The sequence below is a fragment of the Motacilla alba genome, chromosome 21, assembly GCF_015832195.1.
Source record: "Motacilla alba alba isolate MOTALB_02 chromosome 21, Motacilla_alba_V1.0_pri, whole genome shotgun sequence".
Lineage (NCBI taxonomy): Eukaryota > Metazoa > Chordata > Aves > Passeriformes > Motacillidae > Motacilla > Motacilla alba.
The window spans coordinates 7,965,770-7,990,523 of record NC_052036.1 but is presented as its reverse complement, the minus strand read 5'-3'; the positions used below and the strand labels follow the sequence as shown (position 1 = coordinate 7,990,523).

Below are 24,754 nucleotides of genomic sequence, written 5' to 3'. Positions count from 1 at the left end.
ACTTCCTTCCGCCACTTCCTTCCTTCCTTCCGCCACTTCCTTCCGCCACTTCCTTCCGCCACTTCCTTCCGCCACTTCCTTCCGCCACTTCCTTCCTTCCTTCCGCCACTTCCTTCCGCCACTTCCTTCCTTCCGCCACTTCCTTCCTTCCGCCACTTCCTTCCTTCCTTCCTTCCGCCACTTCCTTCCGCCACTTCCTTCCTTCCTTCCGCCACTTCCTTCCGCCACTTCCTTCCTTCCTTCCTTCCTTCCTTCCTTCCTTCCTTCCTTCCTTCCTTCCTTCCTTCCTTCCTTCCTTCCGCCACTTCCTTCCGCCACTTCCTTCCGCCACTTTCTTCCGCCACTTCCTTCCTTCCTTCCGCCACTTCCTTCCGCCACTTCCTTCCGCCACTTCCTTCCGCCACTTCCTTCCGCCACTTCCTTCCGCCACTTCCTTCCTTCCTTCCTTCCGCCACTTCCGCCACTTCCGCCACTTCCTTCCTTCCGCCACTTCCTTCCTTCCGCCACTTCCGCCACTTCCGCCACTTCCGCCACTTCCGCCACTTCCGCCACTTCCTTCCTTCCTCCACTTCCTTCCTTCCACCACTTCCTTCCGCCACTTCCTTCCGCCACTTCCGCCACTTCCTTCCTCTCTTCCTCTCTTCCTCCCTCCCTCCCTCTTCTACTATTAAATAAAATACATCAATTTTTTGGCACCAACATCTAACCCCGTTTGGTTTTAATCACTTTTTTTGGGTATATTTTGAACCTTCAAATTCTTTCCATTTTATACACAGAGACTTCGTTTTCTTTGCTCTTCTGGGTTTACACTGGATCATAACAGGACCCCAAAATAATGAGACATGGGGAAAGACCTGGGAGCTTAATCATTGTCACAGCAGGAAGGAAGTCATAGTCTCCTGACACAATCCAGTTCAAACTGAAAACCAGGGGAACAACAGGACATGAGTGAGTGCAGCCATTGACCCAGTGGTTCACTGTCCCCACTGGTGGGTTGCACTCTCCCAGTGCAACAACCAGAGGATCCAGTCAGGCAGAGGATACCAAAACCCACCAGCATGCAGGTGTTGAAGCTGCCAGTATTGAATTTGCACCACTGGGGATGGATGGAACAATGAAGGAGACCACTAGGAAGGATACAATTCTGGGATGCTGGTCTAGAATCAAATTGCAAAAATTTGGTGTAGTTTTGGTTGGGAGTGCTTTGGAGGGCGAGGGGAGGATGAGGATGAGCAGTGTGAAGACGATAGTGGCAAAAACTGAAGGAGAAAGGAGAAACCAAACAGGTGGAGAACTTCCAGCCCCATGTGAACAGGGCTGCAGAGGGCAAAGTCCAGTGTCGGCAGTGGGTGCCCAGCATGAGTTTCTCCTCTGGGGGGTCCCCAGCAGAGCCCCCCATCATCCAGCACAAGGGGAAGAAGAGGCTGTTACCCAATGTTGAGCTCTTCCCCAGGGGCCCCCAATTCAACCAGCAGCCACTGATGATGGAAGTCACCCCATGTTTCAGTCTGGGGGAGACTCGGGTGAGGGAACCCTTAAATTTCAGCTGCATAAGCTGGCACTGAGCTCCCAACTCTTTGGTGAGCAATTAACTCCCCGCCAAGCATAGGAATCCTTGGCAATCCCTTAAAATGGTGATGGAGTGGTGGAGCATCACTGCCCCAAACCGTCTTTAACTCACTCCCCTAAATCCATCTTTTTTTGGAGGGTGTTCAAAGATTTTGTGTATACTTTCAAGCAGGGGAGGTGTTTAATAGTTCCTTGCACTTGGCTTGGCTGAAATAAATGTTAACGCCCAAAAAAGTAATGAGAATGTCTGTGCAGTCTGGTCATGGGGTTTGGGGAGCCAGAGACAGGTTTTCTGGGGCTCGCAATAAGGGGGAGGGAGTTAGGCTGTGTTTTAGGGAAACAAGTGAATTTTAAGGGGTGAGGTCTGGGTTTGGGGGGCCTAGGGCAGGTTATGTTGGGCTGGAGATTTGGGGGTTGGGGATGTATCATGGGCTGCTCAGATGGGTTTGGGAGACTAGGGGAGGTTTTGGGGGCCTTAGGTTTCGGGGAATTGGGAATAGATCTTGGGGGGCTTGAATGGATGTTGGGGAACAAGGGACTGTGTTTAGAGGACTAGAAATTGGTTTTGGGTGACTGTGAATGGGTCATGGAGGACTTGGATGGATTTTGGTGGACCAGGGAAAGGAGTTAGGGGGTTGAAAATTAGTTTTCAGGGGGCTGGGATCCATTCTGGGGGGACCAGGAATGTGTTATTGGGTTTGTGGATGGATTTGGGGACAGCAGGGCTGGATTCGGGGAAGGCAGTGTTGGTTTTAGGGGGTTCCTCCACCCAGATTGCTACTGTTGTGACATCATGTGTTGTCATGGTGATGTTAGAACCTACAGTGTTGTGAGGCTGGTTGGGACAGTTAGGTGTCTCCAGTCCCCAGTGGGTGCTGAGCTGGATGATCCTGAACCCCTGGTGAAGAGCCAACCCACCATGGTGACTCTAGTGGTAGGTGCCGAGTCCTATGACATAATGGCCATGGTGGGGAAGGGGACTTTTGGACAGGTGATCCAGGGGCAGTGCAGGAGGACTGGGGAGATGGTGGCCATCAAGATCCTGAAGAACTGTGATCATGATGGCCAAATAGTGAAGAATGAACTGAGGCTGCTGCAGGCTTTGCGGGAGGGGGACACAAAGAACTCTCACATCATCCGTTTCCTCGAGTCTTTCAGTGACACGGTCTGGACCTACCTGGTCTTCGAGCTGCTGCAGCAAAACCTCTTTGACTTCCAAAAGCAAAACAACTTCTCACCGCTGCCAGTCCGACACATCCGTACCATCACAGCACAGGTACTGGTGGCACTAGTCAAGCTGAAGGAGCTCTCCATCATCCATGCTGACCTTAAGCCAGAGAACATCATGCTGGTGGACCATGCACGCTATCCATTCCGCATCAAGCTTGTTGACTTTGGCTCAGCTATCCTCCTCCCTGAGGTCTGCCATGTCCAGGAGCCCTACATCCAAACCCGCTTCTACCGGGCACCAGAGATCTTGCTGGGGTTGCCCTTCTGCGAGAAGGTGGACATCTGGTCTTTGGGCTGCGTGATGGCCGAGCTTCACTTGGGTTGGCCACTCTACCCTGGCAATGACGAATATGACCAGGTATGCTACATCTGCTCCACCTTGGGGCTACCCCGGGGTGAGCTGCTCTGCGCTGCCCAGAAGACACAGTCCTTCTTCCAACGTGTACCATGTTCCACTGGTACCTGGCAGCTCAAACCACCAGGGAAGGTGATGGCAAAGCCAATGGAGAGGAAGGAGCATATCTTTTCCTCACTGGATCAGTTGGCAGTGGTGAATGTCTGCCCGATGCCTGGTCCTGATCAGGGGGAGCTAGCCAAGCACTGTGATCTGTACAGGATGGTGGAGCTGGTCAAGAGGATGCTCACTTGGGACTCACATGAGCGAATCACACCCAGTGCTGCCCTTCATCATCCCTTCATCTCCATGCAGGAGGTGAAGGCCAGCTTTGAGGCCACGCAGTACTACGAGCTCAGTCAGGAAGACCTGAGGGCATCCCGTAAGGATTCCAGCATAGCTGAGATCTTCCCAGGCACAGAGAAAGGTGCCTTCATCCCTGCCAGCCAGGGAGGCATCCAGAAGGCCACTGCCCAGATGGATGGGCTCAGCCTGGCTGAGCCAGCTGGGGACACTGGTGATAAGTGTAAGCAGGACATCTGTCAAGCCCCCAGTCTCACCCACTGTGGAAGCCAGTACTGTCAGCATCACCGGTGTCCCCACATGGAGCCCACTGAGGGTCACTTGGCTGTGCCGTGGTCTCCCAGCAAAATGAAATGGTACAGCCACTGGTATGGCAGCCCAGACAGTGGCATCATGGAACAGAACCTGCCTGGAAGATGCTACAGCTCATCCTGTGCCAAGGTACAGGGAGGGGGATCCTGGGCATGGGTACTCTGGGGCAAAGGGTGCTTGGGGTCCCTTACATACTTGGGTCTCCTAGTGCCACATGTCCCTGGGTGCCTGAGGTTCCCACAAAAAAGAAGGTAACACTCACCCCCTCCCCATGCTTTCCCCACTATTCCCCACCACAGAGAGCTCTGGTGATGTGGCGCAACCCCAAGCCTCCACAGATTTGGAGAATGGGCTCCAGAGGCTGGGCTGGGACGCCCCTGCAGTACTCAGCACGCTCCTCCTACCACAGACCCAGTGGCACTCCCAGCACCACTGAGACCCCACAGCAACCCTTGCATACACTCCAGCAGTCCAGAGCTTGCAAGAGACCTTCTTCTTCCTCACCCTCAAGCACCCCAACCACCAAAACCCAGCGCCTTGCTGGTGGAGACCACAGTCAGGGCTGCAACAGAACATACTATGCCAGACGCTACCGGCTATGTTTCTCACATTGATCCCCCAATAAATAGTTTTGCCAAAAACTGAGAATTTCAACTGATTATTTGGAGTTTGGTACTGCCAAGACTTGAGGGGTGTCCCAGCTTCTCACCCGGGGCGGGCAGAGCACTTGGCAAAGGCCTGTCACTTTTCACCATCGCAGCATGGGGGACCCACATCCCCAGGCTCAACAACAACATGAACTCCAGAAAACTTGGGTTTTCTGTTTTTTCTCCTGCAGCAGGGCATCTCACACCCCACAAAACTTATCTGTATCTTGTTAACTGGTCAGGTAGCTCAAACAGGGCAAGTTGTCTTGTGTTGGGTCTCCTGCCCACCCAGGGACGCCAGATGTGGGGTTTCTAGCCCCAGATTGGGGTGACCCCGAAAGATGGAAAAGTCTCTCCTCCAACCCGTGCCTTCGAAGAAAGACTCAGTAGTCTTCTGTTGTCTGGTCTCAAGGTTGTTTATTGTTGGTTATCTAAAAGATTCTTCTCCCTGAACTGCTGTGGCCTGTTCAGCAGGTCAGACAAAGGCACACTGACCTCCCAGGGGGCTGGTGCCATCTTTTATATCATATATTACGTACTACATATTTATACTTTTTCTCCAATGCCTATTATCTATATTGAATGGTGACTTTCTACTCTAAACCAATCTCTGAGTGCCAACATCACCAAAGACATGAAGACTAGGAAGGAGAAAGAAAGAGGACAGGGCACACCCAAATCCCTCCATCTTAGAACCCCCTGACGCCCATGTACAAAACTTGGACCCCTGCGTACAAAGCTTAAAACCCCCTTGTACAGCACTCAAAAATCCTTCCTTTCACTTCGTGATTATCTCTACTATACTACTTAACTTGTGTGTGTGGCTTGTAATTCTTCATACAGAGTTGGTAATTTGCTCCATGGGCTAAGATGGAAACCCCACGTGTGTCTTTGGCTGCATGCCAGGGTCTCAGAGCCCCCTGCCAGCAGCTCTGGCCATCCAGGGCACCCAGAGGGATGTCCTGGATTCCAACAGTCTTGTATGAATTATTTTGGTGCCATGGGGTTAACATTAGTCTGGCATCTCCCAACTGCCAATAAACACCTTACTGTTGAAGTGAAATTTGGCAAGATAAGCTAGATTTCTGACTGACGGACACCTCACTTCACAAACTATAAAAGCTACTTTCACAAAGCAAAAATCTGCACATTTTTCTGGAAACGTGTGTAGTTTCTCTCCATAACAGGGATGCCTGCTTTCCAATTACTCCTCTGGAGGCTGAGTAAAAGAACTCTGTGTACATTATCATCATCTCAGTAGTAAGTTACATTTTTGACTCCAAATCAGTACTATTTCTTTTATTCCCTTTAATATAGGTACCTTGATATTGTGCACTGTTCTATATAATCTACTAGTAGTTCCTTTAATTTTATACTGAGTAGTAATTCTGATTAAAATCTTTCATGCTATCTCCCGTCTGTTTAATAAATAACTCATTTTAAAATAGACCTAATGTGCTATCCTTAGAACTTGTGGGCCAGAGTAATTTCTTAAATTTAAACTGGCAAGGCTTGTCTAAAGCTTCTACTCACCCTGTGACATTCCCCAAACTGGAGTGGGAAGCCAGATTCAGCACAGCCAGACTTAGTGGTTCCTCAGTGCTCTATCCCTTGGCCTTGAATGGAGCCGCAGAGGCTCTCCCAGCACTTGGCATTGCCTACTTACAAACTGCCTGTGGCTGCTCTTGGGTGGTGCTGGCGGCATGGTGTGGCCAGCACCAGCTCCACTCACCCTGAGCTTCACCACCAGCACCAAGCTTGCTGGCTACACAAAGTCCCAAGATCAGTCAGACATCTCTGCAAGGAGATTTTTGGGGAAGGACAAAACAACCCAAGAACTGCCCCAAAGCCATTGTCAGCAGCAGCTGGTGGTGACTCACCCAGAAGCGCTGACCCTAACCAAAATCCAGAGAGGAGGTGACACAGGCATTCAGGACACTCTCCACCAATATCCCCACATAGCACCCTCAAATGCAGCAAGGGGCAAACCTCCCCTCACCACCTGTGGGACCCCTCCACAACACATGAGGCTCCCAAAAAGAGACCAAGACCCCCAGAATCCCCTCAATAGGACAGAGACTCCCCCAGCACTCCTGGGATCTCCAAATGGGGTCTGGAACCCTCCCAAGCTGAGTTCTGAGTCCCCATCGGGTTCTGAGTCCCCATTCACACTTTTATCCCAGCTTCTCAGCTCCCCATCATGCTGTCGTACTTGTGCTGGTGGGGGTCAATTTTGGGGGTTCATCTCCCCGCAAACCTGTCACACATGTAGGGGTTGTCCTGCTCCTCCAGAATGGTATCCATCATCTTCTTCATCCCCATCCTATGACCGGGGGAGGTGGGGATTCCCACCTGTCCCTCTCTGTTGCCCTGCAAGGTGCCACTTTGCCCTTGTTCTTGCAGCAGGGATGGTCATCGTCCAGTTCATCCCCTTCAGAGTCACGGGAGAAACTGGGTGGAGAAGGCGGGCCAGGGATAGATGGATTGACAAACATCTCCCTCTCTCCACTGGGGGATGGATGGATGGATGGATGGATGGATGGATGGATGGATGGATGGATGGATGGATGGATGGATGGATGGACAGCAGAATTGGCCAGCCATAAGCCATATGGACAGACAGACAGCAGAAATGGCCAGGCCAGGGGCAAAGATGGCAGGAATTGTCTGGACAGATGGACAGCAGGGATAGCAAGGATGAGGGACGGATGCACAGCTGGATGACTGGCTGGGGTGATGCTACGCCCTGGTCTGCTTGGAAGGTTCAGGGGAAGATTCTTTGATTTACTTTGGGCAGTGTGTGGAAGAAACAACAAAACACTCAGGAAGTTCAAGAACAAACTCCTTTTTCTGCAAACTTTAGAACATTAGGTAGAATAAGTTTTTTTTAGCAAGTTTTAAAATGTATCTGTTTCAGTTATTATCTATTGTAACGGGCAGAAAATCACACAATGAAAAGCCAGTGCCCATAAAGAATACAGAGGAGTCCTGCAACATTATTTGAATAAAGGGAGAGAGTCCACTGGGGCACACACCTGCTGGGTTTTCTCTCTTGAAGTTTTGGAGGGCACAGCCTCCTTTTATCCTAAACTCCTAGCCGCATGTTGCCCTCTTCCTTTCCCCATTGGCTGAGGTACTAGGAATGTACAGCCTTCCTGAATCACCTACCACATATTCCCTCCTTAAACATAAAATTTTGGCTCAAGTTCAGAAACTCAGGCTTTTACAGACCCATTTGCCATTTCACGAGTCAAACAGTCTGGGTTCTGCAACAAACCTGTGGCTTAAAGTTAGTAGAGACAGTAAGACTAATTTTGAAGATATTAATATCCACACCCACACCCATGTAATTGTTTGTAAAGACATTAGCATTCACCTTTCCTTTCAGTAATATAAAAGCATAATAATAACATTAAAGAAAATTTATAAGGAAAAAGAAAGAGAAAGAAAGGATAAGAACAGAATGATTATATAGTTATCACCCACAAGCAGGTCCAACAACAAAACCCGGTTGTTGCAATTTTAATGTAAGTTGGTCAAAGTAATGTTCACAGTCTTGAGCTATCAGGGGTGGAGGAAGCCTGCAAAATGCAATGATCAATAGGTTAATATATATCCAGTCTTGGTGGGAACACCCAGGTACCTCCCCTGGAGCAGGAATTCTACACTGTATAATGTAACACTTCAGATGGGGCACAATTGTTTTGAGTGTTTAACCATAAACATTCCAGGCTCTCACAGGTGGATGGCTGGACAGATGGAGAGAGCAGGGACGGCCAGGCCAAAGGGAAGGATGGCGAGATGGAAGGGGATAGGATAGATGGGAGAGGGGACAGATGGTAAGTTGCCTGGAAGGATGGACAGAGAGAAGGACAAAAGGACAGATGAATGGATGGACAGATGGCTGAGTACTGATGGACATCTGTGACAATGGGTGTCCCTCAGGGGTCTGTACTGGCACCAGTGCTATTCAATGTCCTCATCAATGAAACAGACAATGGAATCAAGTGCACCCTCAGCACATTGGCAGATGACAGCAAGCTGAGCAGTGCAGGTGACACGCCTAAAGAACAGAGCCATCCAGAGGGACTTGGACAGGCTCAATCAGTGGGCCAAGAGGAACTTTATGAGGTTCAACAAGACCAAGTGCAGGTGCTGCACATGGGTCCAGGGTAACACCCAGTATCAAGACAGGAATAAAGAGATTGAGAGCAGCCCTGCCAAAAAGGATGTGGGATGCTGGTGAGAGGCTGGACATGAGCTGGCCAAGTGCACTGGCAGCTCAGAAACTAACTGTGTCCTGGGCTGATCCCCACAGCATGGGCAGCAGGTGAGAGGGGGTTCTGCCGTGCTTCTTCACTCAGACAGAACCCCACCGGCAGTGCTGCCTCCAGCTCCGGGTTCTCCAGCACAGGAAGGATGTGGACCTGCTGTCCTGAGGCCATGGAACTGCTCTGAGGGCTGGAGCAGCTCTGCTCTGGGGACAGACTAAGAGCCAGGGATGTTCAGCCCAGAGAAGAGAAGGCTCTAGGGAGACCTTAGGGCCCCTTCCAGTGCCTAAAGGGGCTCCAGAAGAGCTGGAGAGGGACTTGGGACAAGCTGGTATGACAGAAAAAGGGAGAATGGCATCATACTGTTATCTGGCAGGGTTAGATGGGACCCTGGGAAGAAATTCTTCCCTGTGAGGGTGATGAAGCACTGACATGACTTGTCCATAGAAGCTGTGAAGCCGAGAATGTCACTTATATTCAAGAGCATCCCTGAACCAGCCTTGAGACTTGATGCCAACTTGCCTCACTGGCAGCCTGGAGAGCTGCCTTCCAATCAGCTCTACCAGCAGGACATTGCCGAGGCATTACTGTGAGGTTCCCTCTTCTCCTTCAGAAATCATGTTCCACAGCCAGAGACAAGCCTGTACCAGGAGGCGCTGCAATGGTTCCCATCAGCTGTCCAGGTCAGAGAGACGTAGGTAAGGCACCATGGAGGAGACACTGACTGTCACTTCTCTTGCAGGAACTAGGTTTAACAGCAGGAATAAGCCAAAGCACAAGGGCTCATAAGATCAAAAAAATGCATCAAACAGCGTCAAGAGAAGAGGAAAATGTGCAGATCATCAAGCTGGGATAGTGCTTTTAGGTAACATCTGCCAGCACAATTACAGTGAAAAGCATTGGGAGGTCAGGGAGTGACTGAGAAGAGTGCCCAGCAGCGAGGAGAGCCCAGGGAGACAGGACAACAGAGGACATGAAAAAGATAGAAAGTGGAAACTGAGGCCACTCATAGTGTGCAGGTCCTGGAGAGAGACACTGTTGGTTGAGCAGATGATGGGGAAGAGTATCCTGGCTTGTATTGCAATTTTCTCATGATTTGCAAGGGTGTTTTTTGATGTCATGTGTGCCTGAGAAGGTAAGAGGACAAGGCACAAAGAACTGGTTTATGCAGATGCAATACATGTAGTTAAATAATAAAATAATTTATCCTGGTAATTCTATAGTAAAGTATCTTTCCCTCTCTCTGAGGCTGCTGAAGAAGGACTTTTACACAGGTCACCAGAATGTGACTGGTGCCAAGAAAGATCCCTGCATTTGGATGCTCATCTGCACTCTGCTCCTGCTGACATCCCCTACTCCCAACACCTTTTTCATTGGATTTGGTTGCTAGAGGGCACAGCAGCCCTGGGCACTGGCAATGGAGATCAAAGACGATGCTTTCCTCATTTTGGAGTGAGCTTCACAGCAGACTTGGAAGCTGGTGCTTTATACTCTCTGTGATAAGAAATGCCTAAATGTTTGTCTTGGTTTTGCCTCAGAAACTGATTTCTGGGACAGCTGAGAAATAGGACAGAAGGTATATGAACTGCAGCTTGTGTGAGACACTGCAGAATCATCTTCAAGGTGAAGTGTTGTGTTTTTTAATCAAACTCCACTGCCCAAGTCTGCCAGGAAACCAATTTCTTCACCAAAAGAAGGAGTAAAAAGAGTGGAAACCCACCTGCTTAATCAAACAGCCCTGGTGATGGGAACTGTCAGTGTCCATGCTTGCAGTTGCTTGGTTTCCCTGTGTCTTGCAGAGACATCACTCTCTGGATGTTGCACTTGGGAGAACATGAACCACACACAGGGAGCTGAGCCTCTGATCCAGGAGCCCTGGAGACACTGTTTCTGAGAATTCTTTTTCCCTGATATCTCTGCATGCTCTTACAATACAGATGTACAAAGCTCCCACCTTTCTGCATCACAAGGGAGTGTTCATAAAGGAAGTCTAGAGTTAAAGCAAATTTGAAAAAACCTTGTTTTTTCTTGCATGGTCAAACTCTCTATAAATCAGAAGCACCACTTGGGGCTGGGTTTGGTTTGATGGTTTTACTGTTTCAATCATAAATATCAGGTTTAAGGGTCAACATTCTTCTGAGGTATTTGCAGCCTTTGATGCTCACTGACAGGTTTTGCTGGGAAGCTTGGTGACCTGTACTGAACAGGTCCATACAGAAGCCATATGCACTTGAAATCATGGGCAAAGAGTGAGGCAACTGTTGCAATGTTGCAAATGTTGCTACTTTTTAGTTCTCCTCTCTTGAGGATGAATGAAGAAAGTTCCCTTTCTTCATTCTTGCACCATCCTCCCTCGAGCTTCTGCCATCAGGAGGCTCTCTCTCTCCCTGTGGGAACAGCTGAGCAAGCTCCCATGGCCATGTCCCAGCTGGTGGTGAGGGTGCCCTGCATTTCCTGGGAGATGGAACGTCTGGCTGGCTTCTATTCAAGTTCTCCCCCTCCTCAGTGTGTGTGGGCTTTCTCCACCTCCTTGATTTCTTGCAGTCTCCTTGCAGCTTCAGGCCTGTCATTTTCTGGCACACTTGACATGACATGCAGAAGACTGAAGCAGAAAATAGATCACTGTTTTCCAGCCATGTCTGTGCCTTTCAGGCAGTGACTCATCTTTATACTCTCAGATGTCCATTTTGCCCCTTCTCACAGCTGGCCCTTCTCAGAGAGCACGCATCTGGCAATTTACACAAGCCCATTTTAGTACCAAACAGTGAGGGAGAAGAAATGGCCTGTCAAACTGCAGGACAGACAGAAATCACCTGGACAAACAGTCATTCTCTCCTATGACAAAAAGCAAAACCCATCAGAGAAGAACAGCAACAGGATCAGTAATACAAGAGAGAGTATATTCTGAACATCTGTCACGATCCACCCGCACGGACAGGATTGTGACGGTTCGTTATCTGATCTCAGGGTACAAAACACCAACACGGCAAGGGGGTTTGCAGTAACAATCAAAATCAGTGTACTTTATTGAATAATCACAGCAAAATGCATTGGAGGGGATTGGGGAAAAGAGAGAGAGAGAGAGAGAGAGAAAGAAAGAGAAAGAAACCCTGCAGGAAAGGAAAGGAAAGACAGAGTAGGTATATCTACCAGCGTAGAGGCGATGTAATTCTTCAAGGTCCAGCCCAGTCGATGTCCAGTCGAGGAGCTGCCTTCACGTTGGGGAGATCTCGAGTTAGCTAGCTGACTCGAGGGTTTTTATTAGAATTTTCTATTGAAAGTTGGGAAGGGGGGGGAGGGGGGGAAGATACAATAGTCTCATGATCTCAGCAGTGGGGGAGAGCCATTGTTTTCCTGGTCCAGTGGTCACTACCTGCAGGCAAACATCTCAGTTTGATCAGCTGTTCTCCCACACACACACTGCCCTCCTCCCCCCAGGTTAGAGGTTTCAGTCCTTGAGGAGAAAAAGTGTCTTTTCCATATAGGGGTTTCATGTCTCAGGCTTGGAGGAAGTGGCTTCTCCCATTTCAGTCCATCTGTACGGTGGTTGTACAGTAGATGAAGGGCCTTCTGTGGAGACCACCAAAAGGTAATTCCAGAAGAGAGTCCAGCCAGGCTTGGGGGTGGAAAACTCCAGGCCATTGTCGCAGAGCAGATACAGGCCAAGAAAGGTCAAGGTGCCCCTTCTCCTTTCGCTAGGTCCAGTGTTCTAATACAGCAAACACACCTGCAAACAATGGCTCAGCAGGCCAGAAGCTCTGCTCCAGCCTTGGGACCCTGGCACACTCCCACCAAACCAGGATGTCAAAACGGGATCCTTTTTCGGTGGTCCCAGTTTCTGCCTTTTTCATGACGATCGTGCTGCAGATGAGAGAAATTTTGGACAGAGTCTTACAACATCCTTTCACACTTGTTCCTACCTGGCATAGAAAAGTAAATATGTATTTTGGCAGAGAGATGTCTTGAGGCATCATTCATCTTGTACCACTGTCCATCCCTGGCCTGCAAAAAAAAGGTATCTTCAGAAGAATTGCAGGGGTTTTTAAAGCAAAACCACAGCTGGGACACACTGAAGGACACAATTCAGCAATGCAAATCACTGAGTAGATTTTCACCACCAGGAAACAGTAACAGACTCAAAAATTATCTTTAGAGTCGTTAGGAAATGCTCTGAGAAAACTGTGTCACCGATCACAGGCTGAAGATGTAGAAATAGATCACCTTTGTTCACCAAAAGCAGGCACTGCCATTTTGGCATTTCAGTGGCAGAAAAGTGCTCTGCACCAGCCCAGTTCTGTACAAGCCGAGTCAGGGCTGATCTTCACACTGGAGCCTTCTCTTGCCACAAGGAAAGGGCAAGGCCCAGCTACAGAACTGATTGTACACAGACAGCTGCACTCAGCCATTGAGTGCATACATAACAATTTCCAAATCAGGATTCTCGTCCAGGAAAGGTCTCTTTCCAAGCAGAAAAGTTGCAGTGCACTTTTTTACATACCTTGCTCATCTTTCTGCCTCAGAAAGCATGACTTCTGCTCAAGCACAGTCAGGACATTGAAGGATGTCCTGTAAACCTCTCAAAGGCAGTGTTCAGGTGATCAAACCTTGAAAAGAAGCACAGACCTAACTGTTGCAATCATGGAATTGATGGAAAAGACCCTGAAGATTGAAACCAATTGCTTGCCCACCACTGCCAAGGCTACCACTAAACTATGCCCCCAGGTGCCACATGTACATGGCTTTTAAACCCTTTCAGTGATGGGGACTCCACCACTACTCTGGACAGTCTGTGCCAGGGCTGGACGAGCCTTTCCACAGAGATTCTTACTGATGTCCAACCTGAACCTCCCCTGCAACAACTTGAGGCCAGTGCCTCTTGTCCTGTCCTTTGTTCCCTGGGTGCACAGCCTGACCCTCACATGACTACATCCTCCAGCCAGGGGGTTGTGAAAGGCGAGAAAGTCCCCTCGAGCCTCCTTTTCTCCAAGCTGAGTCCTCCCAGCTCCCTCAGCTGCTCCTTGTGGTCCAGACCCTTCCCCAGTTCCATTCTCTTTTCTAGACATACTCCTGCCCTGCAATGTCTTTTTTGTAGAGAAGCACCAAGAACTGACCCCAGGACTAGATGTGCCTCACCACAGGTGGGTGGTCACCGCCCTGGCTCCATGACCACACTGTGGCTGGTACAGCCCACGTGCTATTGGCCTCCTTGCCCATCTGGGCACAACTGGGCTCGTGTTCAGCCGGCGTGTGCCATGGGGGGCAGGGAGATGAACGGGCAGGCCTTCCCAGCTGAGCAGCGGTCTACTCTGGGGAGTCCGAGCTGCTCCAGTAGACTGGAGCTCCGGACGCCACCCGGATACCACAGACACGATCGGGACACAACACACACATCCCAGACATGCCGGACAACCACACCCCACCTCCCGCCCGTCTCACCTTTCGTCGCTGTTTTCACTTCCGCCGCCATTTCCGCTTCCTGCAGTGGTAGTCGCGATGTCGGCGCTGGCGGCGAATCCCAACAACCCCGTGGTTTTCTTCGATGTAACCATCGGCGGGCAGGTGCGGGTGCTCCAGGACGGGGAGCGGCGGCGCCCGGGGAGGGACTACGGGGTTCACTGGGGATGTCGGAGTGTTGTGGGGAGAGAGCACGGGCGGTGCCGGGGGTTCAGCGTGGGGCTGGCGGGACCGCAACTGGAAGCGCTGGGAGGGGCGGTGCCAGGAGACGGACGGCGGGCCTGTCGGGTCACTGGGCCCGTCGGGAAGGGCTCGCAGGGGACGGGAGAAGGACTACGTCAGGAGGGGCCTGGAGGGATGGGAATGAATGGGGGTGAATGAGGTGACCGGATTTCTGGGAGTGCCTGGGATCGGGCGGCAGTCCTTGTGTGAGGGGACCTGGAAGACTCACCTGGCCCTCGTCTCTTCAGGAAGTCGGCCGCATGAAGATCGAGCTGTTCGCAGATGTTGTACCCAAAACAGCAGAGAACTTCAGGTAACAAGCAGCTACCATTCCTGCAGCTCAGCCTGAACTGGAACAGCAAAGGCTTTCTGGTGCAAGAATGGCTTTTGGTGGCAAACTGATTAGCTGACACCCACCCCAAACTGCTTCACCTGCTTTCTGTCTCTGTTCTCAGAGATGCTGTGTGGCATCCTGGTCTCTCAGGGGACCCTGTCTGGCTGGAAGGGGTCCTCCTCTGCTTCGTCGGTGAAGCCTCCTGATTTGCTCTATGCATTTAGAGCAGGCAGTGCCTTGTGCCATGGTAGAGGTCTTCTGGCCACCCAATTCTCCTGCCATCAACTGAGGGATGCACCATGTGAAATCCCACTTTTGTTGGAGGGATGGACATACCCTGGTCTCTGTCAAACACAGTGCCTGCTCCACGTTCACAGTTTCTTACAACTTTGGTGTTAACTCTCTGACCTCCTCACTACAAAGAGTACAGAATATGTTTTGAAATGGCGGGGAGAAGGAGTTACCATTTCCTGTTCCTGTTTCTTTGGGAACATCTCTAACACAATAAGGAAAATCCTGTGCACCAGTTGGTGCAGCCCTCAGAGTTCACATGCACCTAACAGTCTGCTCTCTTTTTGTTTGCCAGGCAGTTTTGTACAGGTGAATTCAGGTAAGTGGATTATAATGTCCTTTAAGTGTCCCGCTGGAGAAACAGGGCTGGGTGAGGTAGAAAGGGTTTGTCTTGAACTTTTTCATGTTGTACTAGTACGAAATGGAAGAGAAATCTGCTCTGAGGAAATTGTGAGGGGCTTGGAGACTCACAGAGGGGGCAGGTTTCTCTTTCTGATATAACTTTTTTTGTGCCCAGATGGCTCTAAAAAGCCCTATCTGCAAAGCCCACCTGCTCCTGCTGCACATTGCAGTGAGATCCTGTGAAGGTGATGGTGTGGGTGTTGCAGGGAACAGTGTGCAAAGCCCACTTGAGGCTTTTTTTTTTTGCCTCCAACAGCAGCAGCCGAGAGAATGCGGCACTTGGTTGTATTTTAAGGCAGCTGCTAATGTATACGGCAACCCTTTGGGACTCTGAATTGCTGGGACAATTTTGTGTTGGGATATCCAGTATGTTGCAATAATTCTCCTTTTCTCTTCCCTACAGGAAAGATGGTGTCCCTATAGGTTATAAAGGAAGCACTTTCCACAGGTAAATCATCTACTGTTGTTTTGACACTAAATAGCAGCCTGAGTCATATGGGGTTTTGTGACCTGCCTTGAGCTATTAGTGGTGTTTGAGACATTTGCGGATCATGGCTAACGTAATTCTGTGGCTTTGGGGGACCTGGGGATCCTGTCCTCCCCACTGGGAGGAATCCCCTGTTTCTGGTGTGCCACGTCAGATACGGCATCTATGACGTAATCGCTATCCCTGTTCAAAAGCAATGAGTCCTAAATGACCTTGTATCAACGATTAATTAATATTTGTTGTAGATTTTAGGCTGCAGCATTCATAGACTGTTAATTTCTGTTGCACAGCAAGACAGAACTGCTTTTAATCTTACACTGAGCTTCTTGAGGCTTTTGGCCACTAAGTGTTGTTTTACTTCTTTAGGGTAATAAAGGATTTCATGATCCAAGGAGGTGACTTTGTAAATGTATGTATTCCTGTACTCTTTTTGTCCTTTTCCTCTATGTTATAACATGCTACTGTTTCCAAGGGTCTGTGACGATTTGTGGGCTCTCTTTCTTTTTTGAGGTATCCAGTAGTAACTGGAGGTATCCTCATAGCATTGCTGCCATCCTACTGCAACGGGCAATAAACTGCTTGAAAACAAATCTGGAGCCTTGGGTGAACACGCATTCTTCCCAAAATATTTTCTCTCTGCAATAGCCTGCCAAAACCCTGGAAACTTTTGAAACTTGAAAAATTTTGTTTGCCTTGTTTTCCTTCCCCCTTCTGTTGTCCTCCTCCAGACAAAAAACCTCTGTGAATTTCAATTCACATTGCAGATAGACCCTAAGTACAGAACCCAGTGCTTAATGTAAGACATCATTTAAATCAAAACTAGCCTTGTGCTATTAAATTTTCTCAAAATAGAAATGTCTTTGCTCCCGCAGTGGTGGTCGTGCTCTGACATGGGGTTAAGTAGAATGTATGAGTAAGACTGAAGGGCCACAGGATGTCTTCACTGTTCTAGGATCCAGTAAAATTATTTTATTTTTGGAAGTGTTTCAAAATGTGAGGGAAGTAATAAAGCTTTTTTAATATAAAATTTGGTTGTATGAAAGTCTCTGAGAGAAATGACCACACAGCAGGCAGTTCAGCAACACCAGACTCTGTGGTAGTTGCTAATTGTGATGCTGCTCAGATGTCCCAGTGCACTGTCTTACTTCCACTGCATCTCAACAAGCTTTACACATTGCTCCAGTAATTGGAATTTATATGTTATATTTATTACAAAGCCACCTGAGGAGCAAGCACAGTCGCACTGACCCCTGAGACAGGGTGCAAGTTTCTTTCTCAGAGCCAAAAGTTTAAGGAAAGTACAGAGAGCAGGAGGGAAACAACAAGGGCTGGGCAAGTAGAGCAAAAGGACTTAGTAGAAAGTACAGCATAAACAGAAAATCTTTATTTTAGAAACTGTCCTTGTAGAACAGAGAGATTGCTTTCCTATTTCCGATAAAGTAACAGAAAATAAGGTGAAATACATAAACCCACTGTAAGCCACCTTTTGCTATGCAACTACTTCTGCTTTCTTTGTCACACCATCCCGTACTTCTGTGTCTCCTCCCTTTTCCCTTCCAAGTCCTTATGGGTCTGTACCAAGCAATCTGTAGCCTTCGCTTCATTCCGGGAGGCTTGGACTTACCATCTGCGTGGTCTTCTGCCAACATATGAATGATGAGCAATGAACTGTGTAGTTAGAAACCGGTTGCTGTTCTTGTTCAGAAATGAAACACTGAATGTGTTCACTGCTAGTGTATGTAGACGGCAATACAAAATCCATTTTGCCCTTTCCTCTTGTTTGGAGATTTTAAATTAATTTTTAAATTGAATTGTTCTGTAGCAGTTGCTACAGAACAAATGCTGTAGCTGACTGGGTACCTCTGCCATGCAGGGAGACGGCACTGGAGTAGCCAGTATATATAGAGGTCCTTTTGCAGATGAAAACTTCAAGCTGAAACACTCTGCTCCTGGCCTGCTTTCTATGGTGAGTATAAAATAATGACATTACAGACTAAAAAGCTTTTGGAACTTTCTCTGTGCCCTTTTCCTAAGTGTATATAGTATTTGCTTGGCAACAGACTCTCTGCCATTGGGTACAAGGTCTGCTTTGTAGCTACTAGTCAAGCAGCTACTTTTGGGTTAATATGTTGAGTAACACAATAGTCCTGATCCTGCAGCATCCTTTCTTTGCTGCCTGTTGGAGCGCTGGGACAGGCTTAGCTTGATTGCTTTCAGAAGAGCTTAATTCTTACAATTTTCATACAGTGGTGAGTTGGTAGTGTTCTCTTCTTTCCTGACACTGTTATCAAACACTGACCTTGGCAAGGATGAAACAGAGAGATTTGGGAGTTCCATAGCCACAGCAGTGTTACCATGGTATCTTTTAAAACAGACCTTCCTATTCAACATAGTTGGAGAAACTGCAACTATTGCACATTGTCTGGTAGGAACAATACCCTGACTTTTGGAATAGAAAGCAAATGGAGCCAGTGCTTCAGTGTTCCTATCCACAACTGCTTCTTCCCCAGCTCTTTCAGCTGCTCTGCCCTTAAAACCACTTGCTTAGGACATTTAGTAATTTGGGTTAGTTATTCATCCATGTTGAAAACATGGCCCAAAAAGATGTCATGGCACAGCTAAGCAGCTAGTGTACTGTGGTGTGAGAGAAGGAATTCACTCCAGTATTGTCAGCTTTGTGTTAAAGTGGCTCTGAAGTCATTATACTGGGCCAAACCTTGGATCCCAGGAACTATGGATCCCAGCTGGATCTTTTTGGAGCTGGCTAGCATTAACTAGAAAGCCAAAATGACCCTGTCCTTTGCATTCCTGCAGCTGCAAAACTTGACCAGTTCACTCGTCAGGACAGAAACGTGCTTTAGTAGCTCCTGGTTGTCAGTATCGCAAGTGGCATTCAGTTTTGCAGAGATGTTTTCTTAACAGAGTGCAAATGCTCTGGGTTTTGTACTTGGGTGTGAATAAAATTTCACATCTGCATCCCACAGTTCCTGTGAGTCCTGTGCCAATACAGTTGTTACTTTTCTCGTCATGATCATTGAAATTTTTTTATTTTTATTCTGAGGAAACCTCCCAAAAACCAGAAATCAGCTGGGGTTTTTTCTTGCCCTGGTTTCTGGTGTTCAGTTTTCCTCAGGGTAATACTGCAGCCAATAAATACTTGTCACCAAAACGTTTAGCCTTTTTTCAGGAGTGTGCTCTAAAGCCTGGACTTCGACACAGTCTTGTATTGAACACGCCTTTGTAGAAGTATAATAAATAGTTGGTGATGTGGCTCTTGCGCATTCTGGTGTGACCAGAGGTGGTGACATGCTACATCCCAGCACAGGGTGCTCTCCCGCAGATATATACTTTGTTTCCTTTGGTTTGTCTAGCAATAAGCTAAAAATAATACATACTTGAGCAACACCTCTACTTTATGTGTCTGCCTTCAGTTTTGGTCAGTCTGAAATAGTACACTTGTATTTTGCTCTTCTCAACCCCCAGGCAAACAGTGGTCCGAGTACCAATGGCTGCCAGTTCTTCATCACGTGCTCCAAGTGTGACTGGTTGGATGGGAAACATGTTGTGTTCGGTGAGTACCTGCAATAAAAGTCCTGGAGTGGCAGCTTACAGACATCCTTGCAGTGAAGCTGTAAAATAAATAGTGAGAATCAGAATCTTCTGAACTGGGATGAATCCAGAGGGATCATCAAGACCAACTCCTGACCCTGAACAGGTCACCCCAAAAATCCTACTCTGTGCCTGAGAACACTGTCAAAATTCTCCTGGAGCTCTGGCAGCCTTGGGGCTATGATCATTCCCTGGGGTGCTTGTTCAGTGCCTAACCACCTCTGGGTATGGACTGCTCATTCTTCCCTCCTCGCTTGTGCTGAGGGATCTGTGCAACCTGATACTGTGATGGATCACTGTTGAAATGAATCATTTTTTCACAGGTTAGTTTTAATCCAGATCAGTGTTCAGTGTATTGTATTTGTACACAAAACCTTGTGCCAGTGCAGAGGGCACAGATGAGTGGAAAGATTCCTTTCTTCTCCACTATCAGAGAGGGCTGAGCTTTCACCAGAGTTTTGGACAGTAATTCTGTGAAACCATATCTGCTAACTTGCATTTACTGCTGGTTGAACTGTAGGAGTTCTAGGTCAGTCTTAAGCTGGTGGTCTTAACCCCCAAATTTCTACACATTACCCCTGTGATGGGAAGAGGCACTTAATCTTTGCTGAATGTGGAGAATGTTTGAAGAGGGATTGTTTCATTTATGAGTTTAGAGATCAGTTAACAAACCCTGAAGTGCCCAATAGCTACACACTGCCCAGGGCTTTTCAGGAAGGACAGAAATGCCTGTACCTGTGATGAGTGGGGGAGGGGGGAACAAAGGTAAAAAACAGCCATATTGAAGTGGATAAATTTTCTCATTCTAGGAAAAATTGTCGATGGGCTGTTGGTCATGAGAAAAATTGAAGTAAGTTTGAATATGGCTACTTCCTTGTAAATGTCTGCATTGGAAAGTTATGTACATGATTATGTAGAGTTGTCCTGCTGTCTGTTTACAGGATACCAGTGAACACCAGTGTCGATAAATGTCATTGGTTGTCATCATTATAATGTAGCAGGAAATCTGTTGAAGCACAGGCTGTCATATGAGTTGGCTTTGGAAATGCTAGGATCTTGTGACTGTGATGGTCTTTGAGCGGGGATTGCGCTCTTGGCTTTACTTGCTTTGCATTTGTTCAGAGGCTGAATTAAAAATTTGTTCCATCAGCAGTTCAGACAAGAGCGTAAAGCATCTCACTTCTTTGCCATTGCCTGGGATTATTCAGTGGATGCAAAATCATCAGTTCTGCTGATCTATGATCAGCAAGTTTAATAAGAAAAAATTAAGCTAATCTCCTGATGGGCTTCCAGGAGCTGAAGATAAATACAGTCCAGGTGATGATTGCTGCCAACATCAGGCCTGGGTGTCATGGCAGGATAATGACTAGATTTAACAAATAGCAGCAAGTTCTCTGAGACAGCCAGCATTGACTCCATGACACATGTGGGATAATGTGCATGAAGGTTTCTAATCTAGAAAGCGGGGCAAAACACAGAGCTTTTGGGCTTTGAGAAAAGGTGACATGGAAGGAGTAGTACTGCGTGGTATAATCTGCTGGAGCATTGTGGTGAGCCTGCTTTGGGTATCGATACAGTGAGACTAAAGTAAATAAAATTAAGAGATTCTGAGAACAGCTGAGTCCAGTGCATCAGGAGGTTTAGAATGAGGGTTTCTTTGCCACTGTCTCTTTCCTTTCTGTGTGAGCACAGGTTTGTTTTGCTTGCTGTTTTTAGTGTCAAAGCCAGAGCAGCCTCAAGTATCTCCATGAGGAGCCAGTTTTTACTCTATTCCTTCCCTCCAATTCAAAGGACCAGCCTCTGGTCCATGTCCCAAACCTCTGCTTGAAGAGGGAATTCACCAGCTTATGGTTGGGCCTGTTGCCAAATGTGTAATGGTGCTTTTCTGCTCCTCAGAGCTGTGTCTGGAATTCCCTGTTCATCATGTTACAGAGATCTCTCTTAGCCAATCATCTAGTACCTGTCACTGCCTGGGTTTGCTGTGCTTTTATAAGTTTTAATGTTCTTTATTTGTTTGTCCCCAGAATGTGCCTACGGGTCCCAATAACAAACCCAAGTTGCCAGTTGTGATCTCTCAGTGTGGGGAAATGTGAAGTGATGAAAAAGCAATGTGGTAAGTCTCAAACTTCACAGGCACAGTGCCATGAACTCTGGGCTGCTCTGCTTCTTACTTTTCTCTTGATTTATTTTCACATTTCTTTGAACCTGCAGTGAGTTGTGTCAGCTCATTGAAACACCAGAAAGTGCTTCTCTAACAGCATTTGGTTTTTGTCAGCTGAATTCCCAGAACTGGCTTCCCTCCAAGCTGCACAAACACCAGAGGTAGCACAACAGGGATACGATTTTGCAGCTGTAGTTGAGGAGAAGATGGGTTTGTGGGAGCTTTTTCTTGGATTGGGTTAGGCTGCCTTGAAGCCTCGATTGTAGAAAATGGATGAAAAGGAATTACAGCAGTAATCCCTCTGGCATTACTCAAGCAGTCTAGCTGGTGGGAAGCATCACTTTGACCTGAAGATAGGAGAACTTTCCAACAGCTACAATAAGCAGACTATCCATGGGTGGGACAGGCAGGGATCAAGAAAAGGAGAAAAGAAGGGGAGGACTTGAGCCTCCTTGCTCAGTATAGCTGTAGGACTGACACTACTGAAGGACCAAGGAATTACCATTTTGCATAGTTTTACCTTGACTTGAAAAATGTACCACTGTCTTTATCTGAAGAGAGATGTTTCCACTATTTACTGTTACTCAGGCTTCATTTTGGTTAAACCAATAGTCTCAGGATAACATACAGTAAGTATTCTGTTTCCATTTGTCTGCTCAATTTACTGTAAAAACTACAGGTATTTAAACAAATCTGTCTAGATTTCAGTGTGTTGGGCTGCAGCTTGTCAAAAATCTGCTGTATTAGCCTTTTGGTTGCTGATTTTTTCCAAATTTCAGGAGGCAGTTTGGACAAAAGCACATACTCACAATTTTTGACTTTCCGTTAAATGATATCCAAAGGCAGCTGGAGTTGCCCACATTGTTCCTTCTTTTGTAATAAAGTCTTAGAGACCTGCAACACTTCAAACTCTTGGGAGCTCTTGCTACTTGATGAAGTGACAACAGGGAATGTAATCATTCTTCCATCCCCCTGGTACTTCCGGTGGCATTTACAGGCTTTTGAAAAAAGCCTGCTAGTAAGGCTGTCCCTTTTCCTGCAGAGCTGTGCTGAAGGGTCGGGTCACCTTTAGGATTGTACTCAGTCCCAGACTTTCTTATCATTTTAGTTTGGAGTACTGGATCTCTGGCCAATGCCCAGCTTGAGCCTGGAAGCTTTTCATTCATAGGTGCAAGGCTGGTGCCACCTTACTTACTTCCTGGTAATGAACAGATTCATTAGGAACAGATCTTGCTGCACTCTCATGTCTCTCCTCTGACTGGGGATGAGAATAGCTTTTGCATTGCCTGATGTCAGACAGCCACATCAGCTACTTGTCAAGATCCTTGAAAATCTGCTGGGAGAAACAGGCACTGTTGCTTTTAACTTCAGAAGTAGATGCATTTGCCTGGCTGGCAGACTCGGGAGGACTCCTGAGTTCTCTGCATTATGAACGCTGGTGTGTGTAGCAACTGGCATGCACTTAAAATCACTGTGTGGCCCCCAGTGTCACTGTGCAGCCTGGCTGTTGTAGGATCTGTTGGGAATGGCTGTCTAGCATTTAGACTTTCCTGTTTCTTCTTCCTTTCAGTGTTCCTTTACTGGTGATTAGACCTGTGCTGGCTCTGTGCAATTCCAATTCCAGCCAGCTCACCTACTGCCCCAGACTTCTCCACAGGCCAGATCCATCCTCTTGAGGTTCTCCTGAAATTGTTTAATAATGGGCTTTTTTTTTGTTGTTGCTGTTTGTTTGTTTGTTTTGTTTGTTTGCTTTTTACATTTTGAAATATAAATAAAGAATTTTTTAAACATGTGCAGTGCACATCAATTAACATTAGTGGGAATGGATTCTTCTCTAGGTGAGAAGGGCTGTAACATCTTCAGCAACATGCATTATCCCTGGCTGGTTCAGTCAGGAACATTGACTGCATGATATTGAGAGAAAGAAGGGGTGAAAGGAGCTTGGCAGAGCTGTGCTGCACCAGCTCTTTCACTCAGCAGGTAACTACAGTGGCCTGGCTGGCAAAAAGATTCTCGGCATCTTGGGACTCTCCAGAACCCTTGTTTGTACAGCCTTTCTGAGGCATGAGGAACTGGTATAGCACAGATTCCAGCACCATGAGTGCTGTGCTTTGAGCAGAGTTCTGATGTAAACAGGTGTCTTTCAGCCTTCCCCTAGCACCAGACCATTGAGCTGTTATGTGCCACATGTGTTGGAGGAGGGGTTCACCTGGGTACTTACAAGGGTGTTGGAGCAGGCTTGTCATATGGGAAAAACAGAAAGGTGATGCTATAGGAATGAAATTGGGGCTGCTTGTCCTGTGTATTGAGGAGAGTGCAGCTGAGGCTGCCTTTCTTCTCCCAGACCAGGGCTGAGAGCTCACCCTCCTAGCAGGGGACAAGCCAGCACCCTGCGCAGGGCTGGGTTCCAGCAGGAGCTTCTCATCCCGCTGTTTAAAGGTAAAGCACCTGATGAAAGTTAGGACAGTCTGTTCTGCCACGTGCAGGTGCTTCATCCCGTGCGGAGAGATCCCATCCGTGCCTGGGCAGCGGGTGTAAGATGCACTCTTTGCCTGAGCTTGGCCTTGCCCAGCACTGACATGCTGGAGGAAGCTCCCACAGGCTTGGCTGTGCTCTTTTCTCTCATGGCTCTTGAAATCCTTGAATCCTGGCAGCAGGCTCTGGCTGTCAGGATTCCTATGTTCTCATTCCTAGGATTGCACAGCAGCTGAGAACACTCACTTCTCTCCGGCCTGAAGCATATCACTTTGTACCTGCAGAACATCAGGTGATAAAAGAAGCACAGACACCACAGTCCTTTCTTCCCCAGCCCCACACATGCTTTGCAGAGGGCTCTCCTGTGAGAGGAGGGTTGAAAATTCTCAACAGGCTGGCTCCGGTGCCTCAGGGAGCTATGCCTGGCAGTGCTGTGCTGAGGTTTGCACTTCTGGCTGCCGGTACCCAAATTCACCATTTTTTCACCAGGGAAACCAGTTTATTTCTGGTCCACGCTTAGCAGCACTTTTTCAGCCTGATGTATCTATACCACTGCCATCAGCTGGCCTCACTTCCTGCATACAGGGGTCACA

The 24,754-nt window shown here is 47.9% G+C and overlaps 2 protein-coding genes across 3 annotated transcripts; both read left to right on the top strand.

Moving 5' to 3' along the window:
- The first annotated feature begins 2,488 nt into the window (after positions 1-2,488).
- HIPK4 (homeodomain interacting protein kinase 4) lies at positions 2,489-12,724 on the top strand. The gene is made up of 2 exons (XM_038160123.1): positions 2,489-3,937; positions 11,757-12,724. Exons 1-2 carry the CDS (start codon positions 2,489-2,491, stop codon positions 11,967-11,969), a joined length of 1,662 nt encoding a protein of 553 aa, XP_038016051.1. The 3' UTR covers positions 11,970-12,724.
- Positions 12,725-14,198: 1,474 nt separating this feature from the next.
- Positions 14,199-23,487, top strand: PPIH (peptidylprolyl isomerase H). 2 transcript variants are annotated; one of them, XM_038159977.1, is made up of 10 exons: positions 14,199-14,285; positions 14,651-14,715; positions 15,323-15,346; positions 15,833-15,877; positions 16,283-16,325; positions 17,790-17,882; positions 19,400-19,487; positions 20,335-20,375; positions 21,550-21,638; positions 23,257-23,483. In XM_038159977.1, exons 1-9 carry the CDS (start codon positions 14,220-14,222, stop codon positions 21,616-21,618), a joined length of 534 nt encoding a protein of 177 aa, XP_038015905.1. In that variant the 5' UTR covers positions 14,199-14,219; the 3' UTR covers positions 21,619-21,638; positions 23,257-23,483. The 2 variants fall into 2 exon arrangements, with proteins under 2 accessions (XP_038015905.1, XP_038015906.1); XM_038159978.1 differs by lacking the exon at positions 17,790-17,882 and having other exon boundaries at positions 23,257-23,487.
- The last annotated feature ends 1,267 nt before the right edge of the window (positions 23,488-24,754 follow it).

Excerpts from the sequence above, each read along its gene's own strand:
- HIPK4 (XM_038160123.1), top strand. The coding sequence starts at position 2,489 with ATGGTGACTCTAGTGGTAGGTGCCGAGTCCTATGACATAATGGCCATG. Across the intron at positions 3,938-11,756 it reads ACAGCTCATCCTGTGCCAAG|AATAATCACAGCAAAATGCA; the intron begins GTACAGGGAGGG and ends TGTACTTTATTG.
- PPIH (XM_038159977.1), top strand. The coding sequence starts at position 14,220 with ATGTCGGCGCTGGCGGCGAATCCCAACAACCCCGTGGTTTTCTTCGAT. Across the intron at positions 15,878-16,282 it reads AAAGGAAGCACTTTCCACAG|GGTAATAAAGGATTTCATGA; the intron begins GTAAATCATCTA and ends TTACTTCTTTAG. Across the intron at positions 19,488-20,334 it reads TGGGAAACATGTTGTGTTCG|GAAAAATTGTCGATGGGCTG; the intron begins GTGAGTACCTGC and ends TTCTCATTCTAG.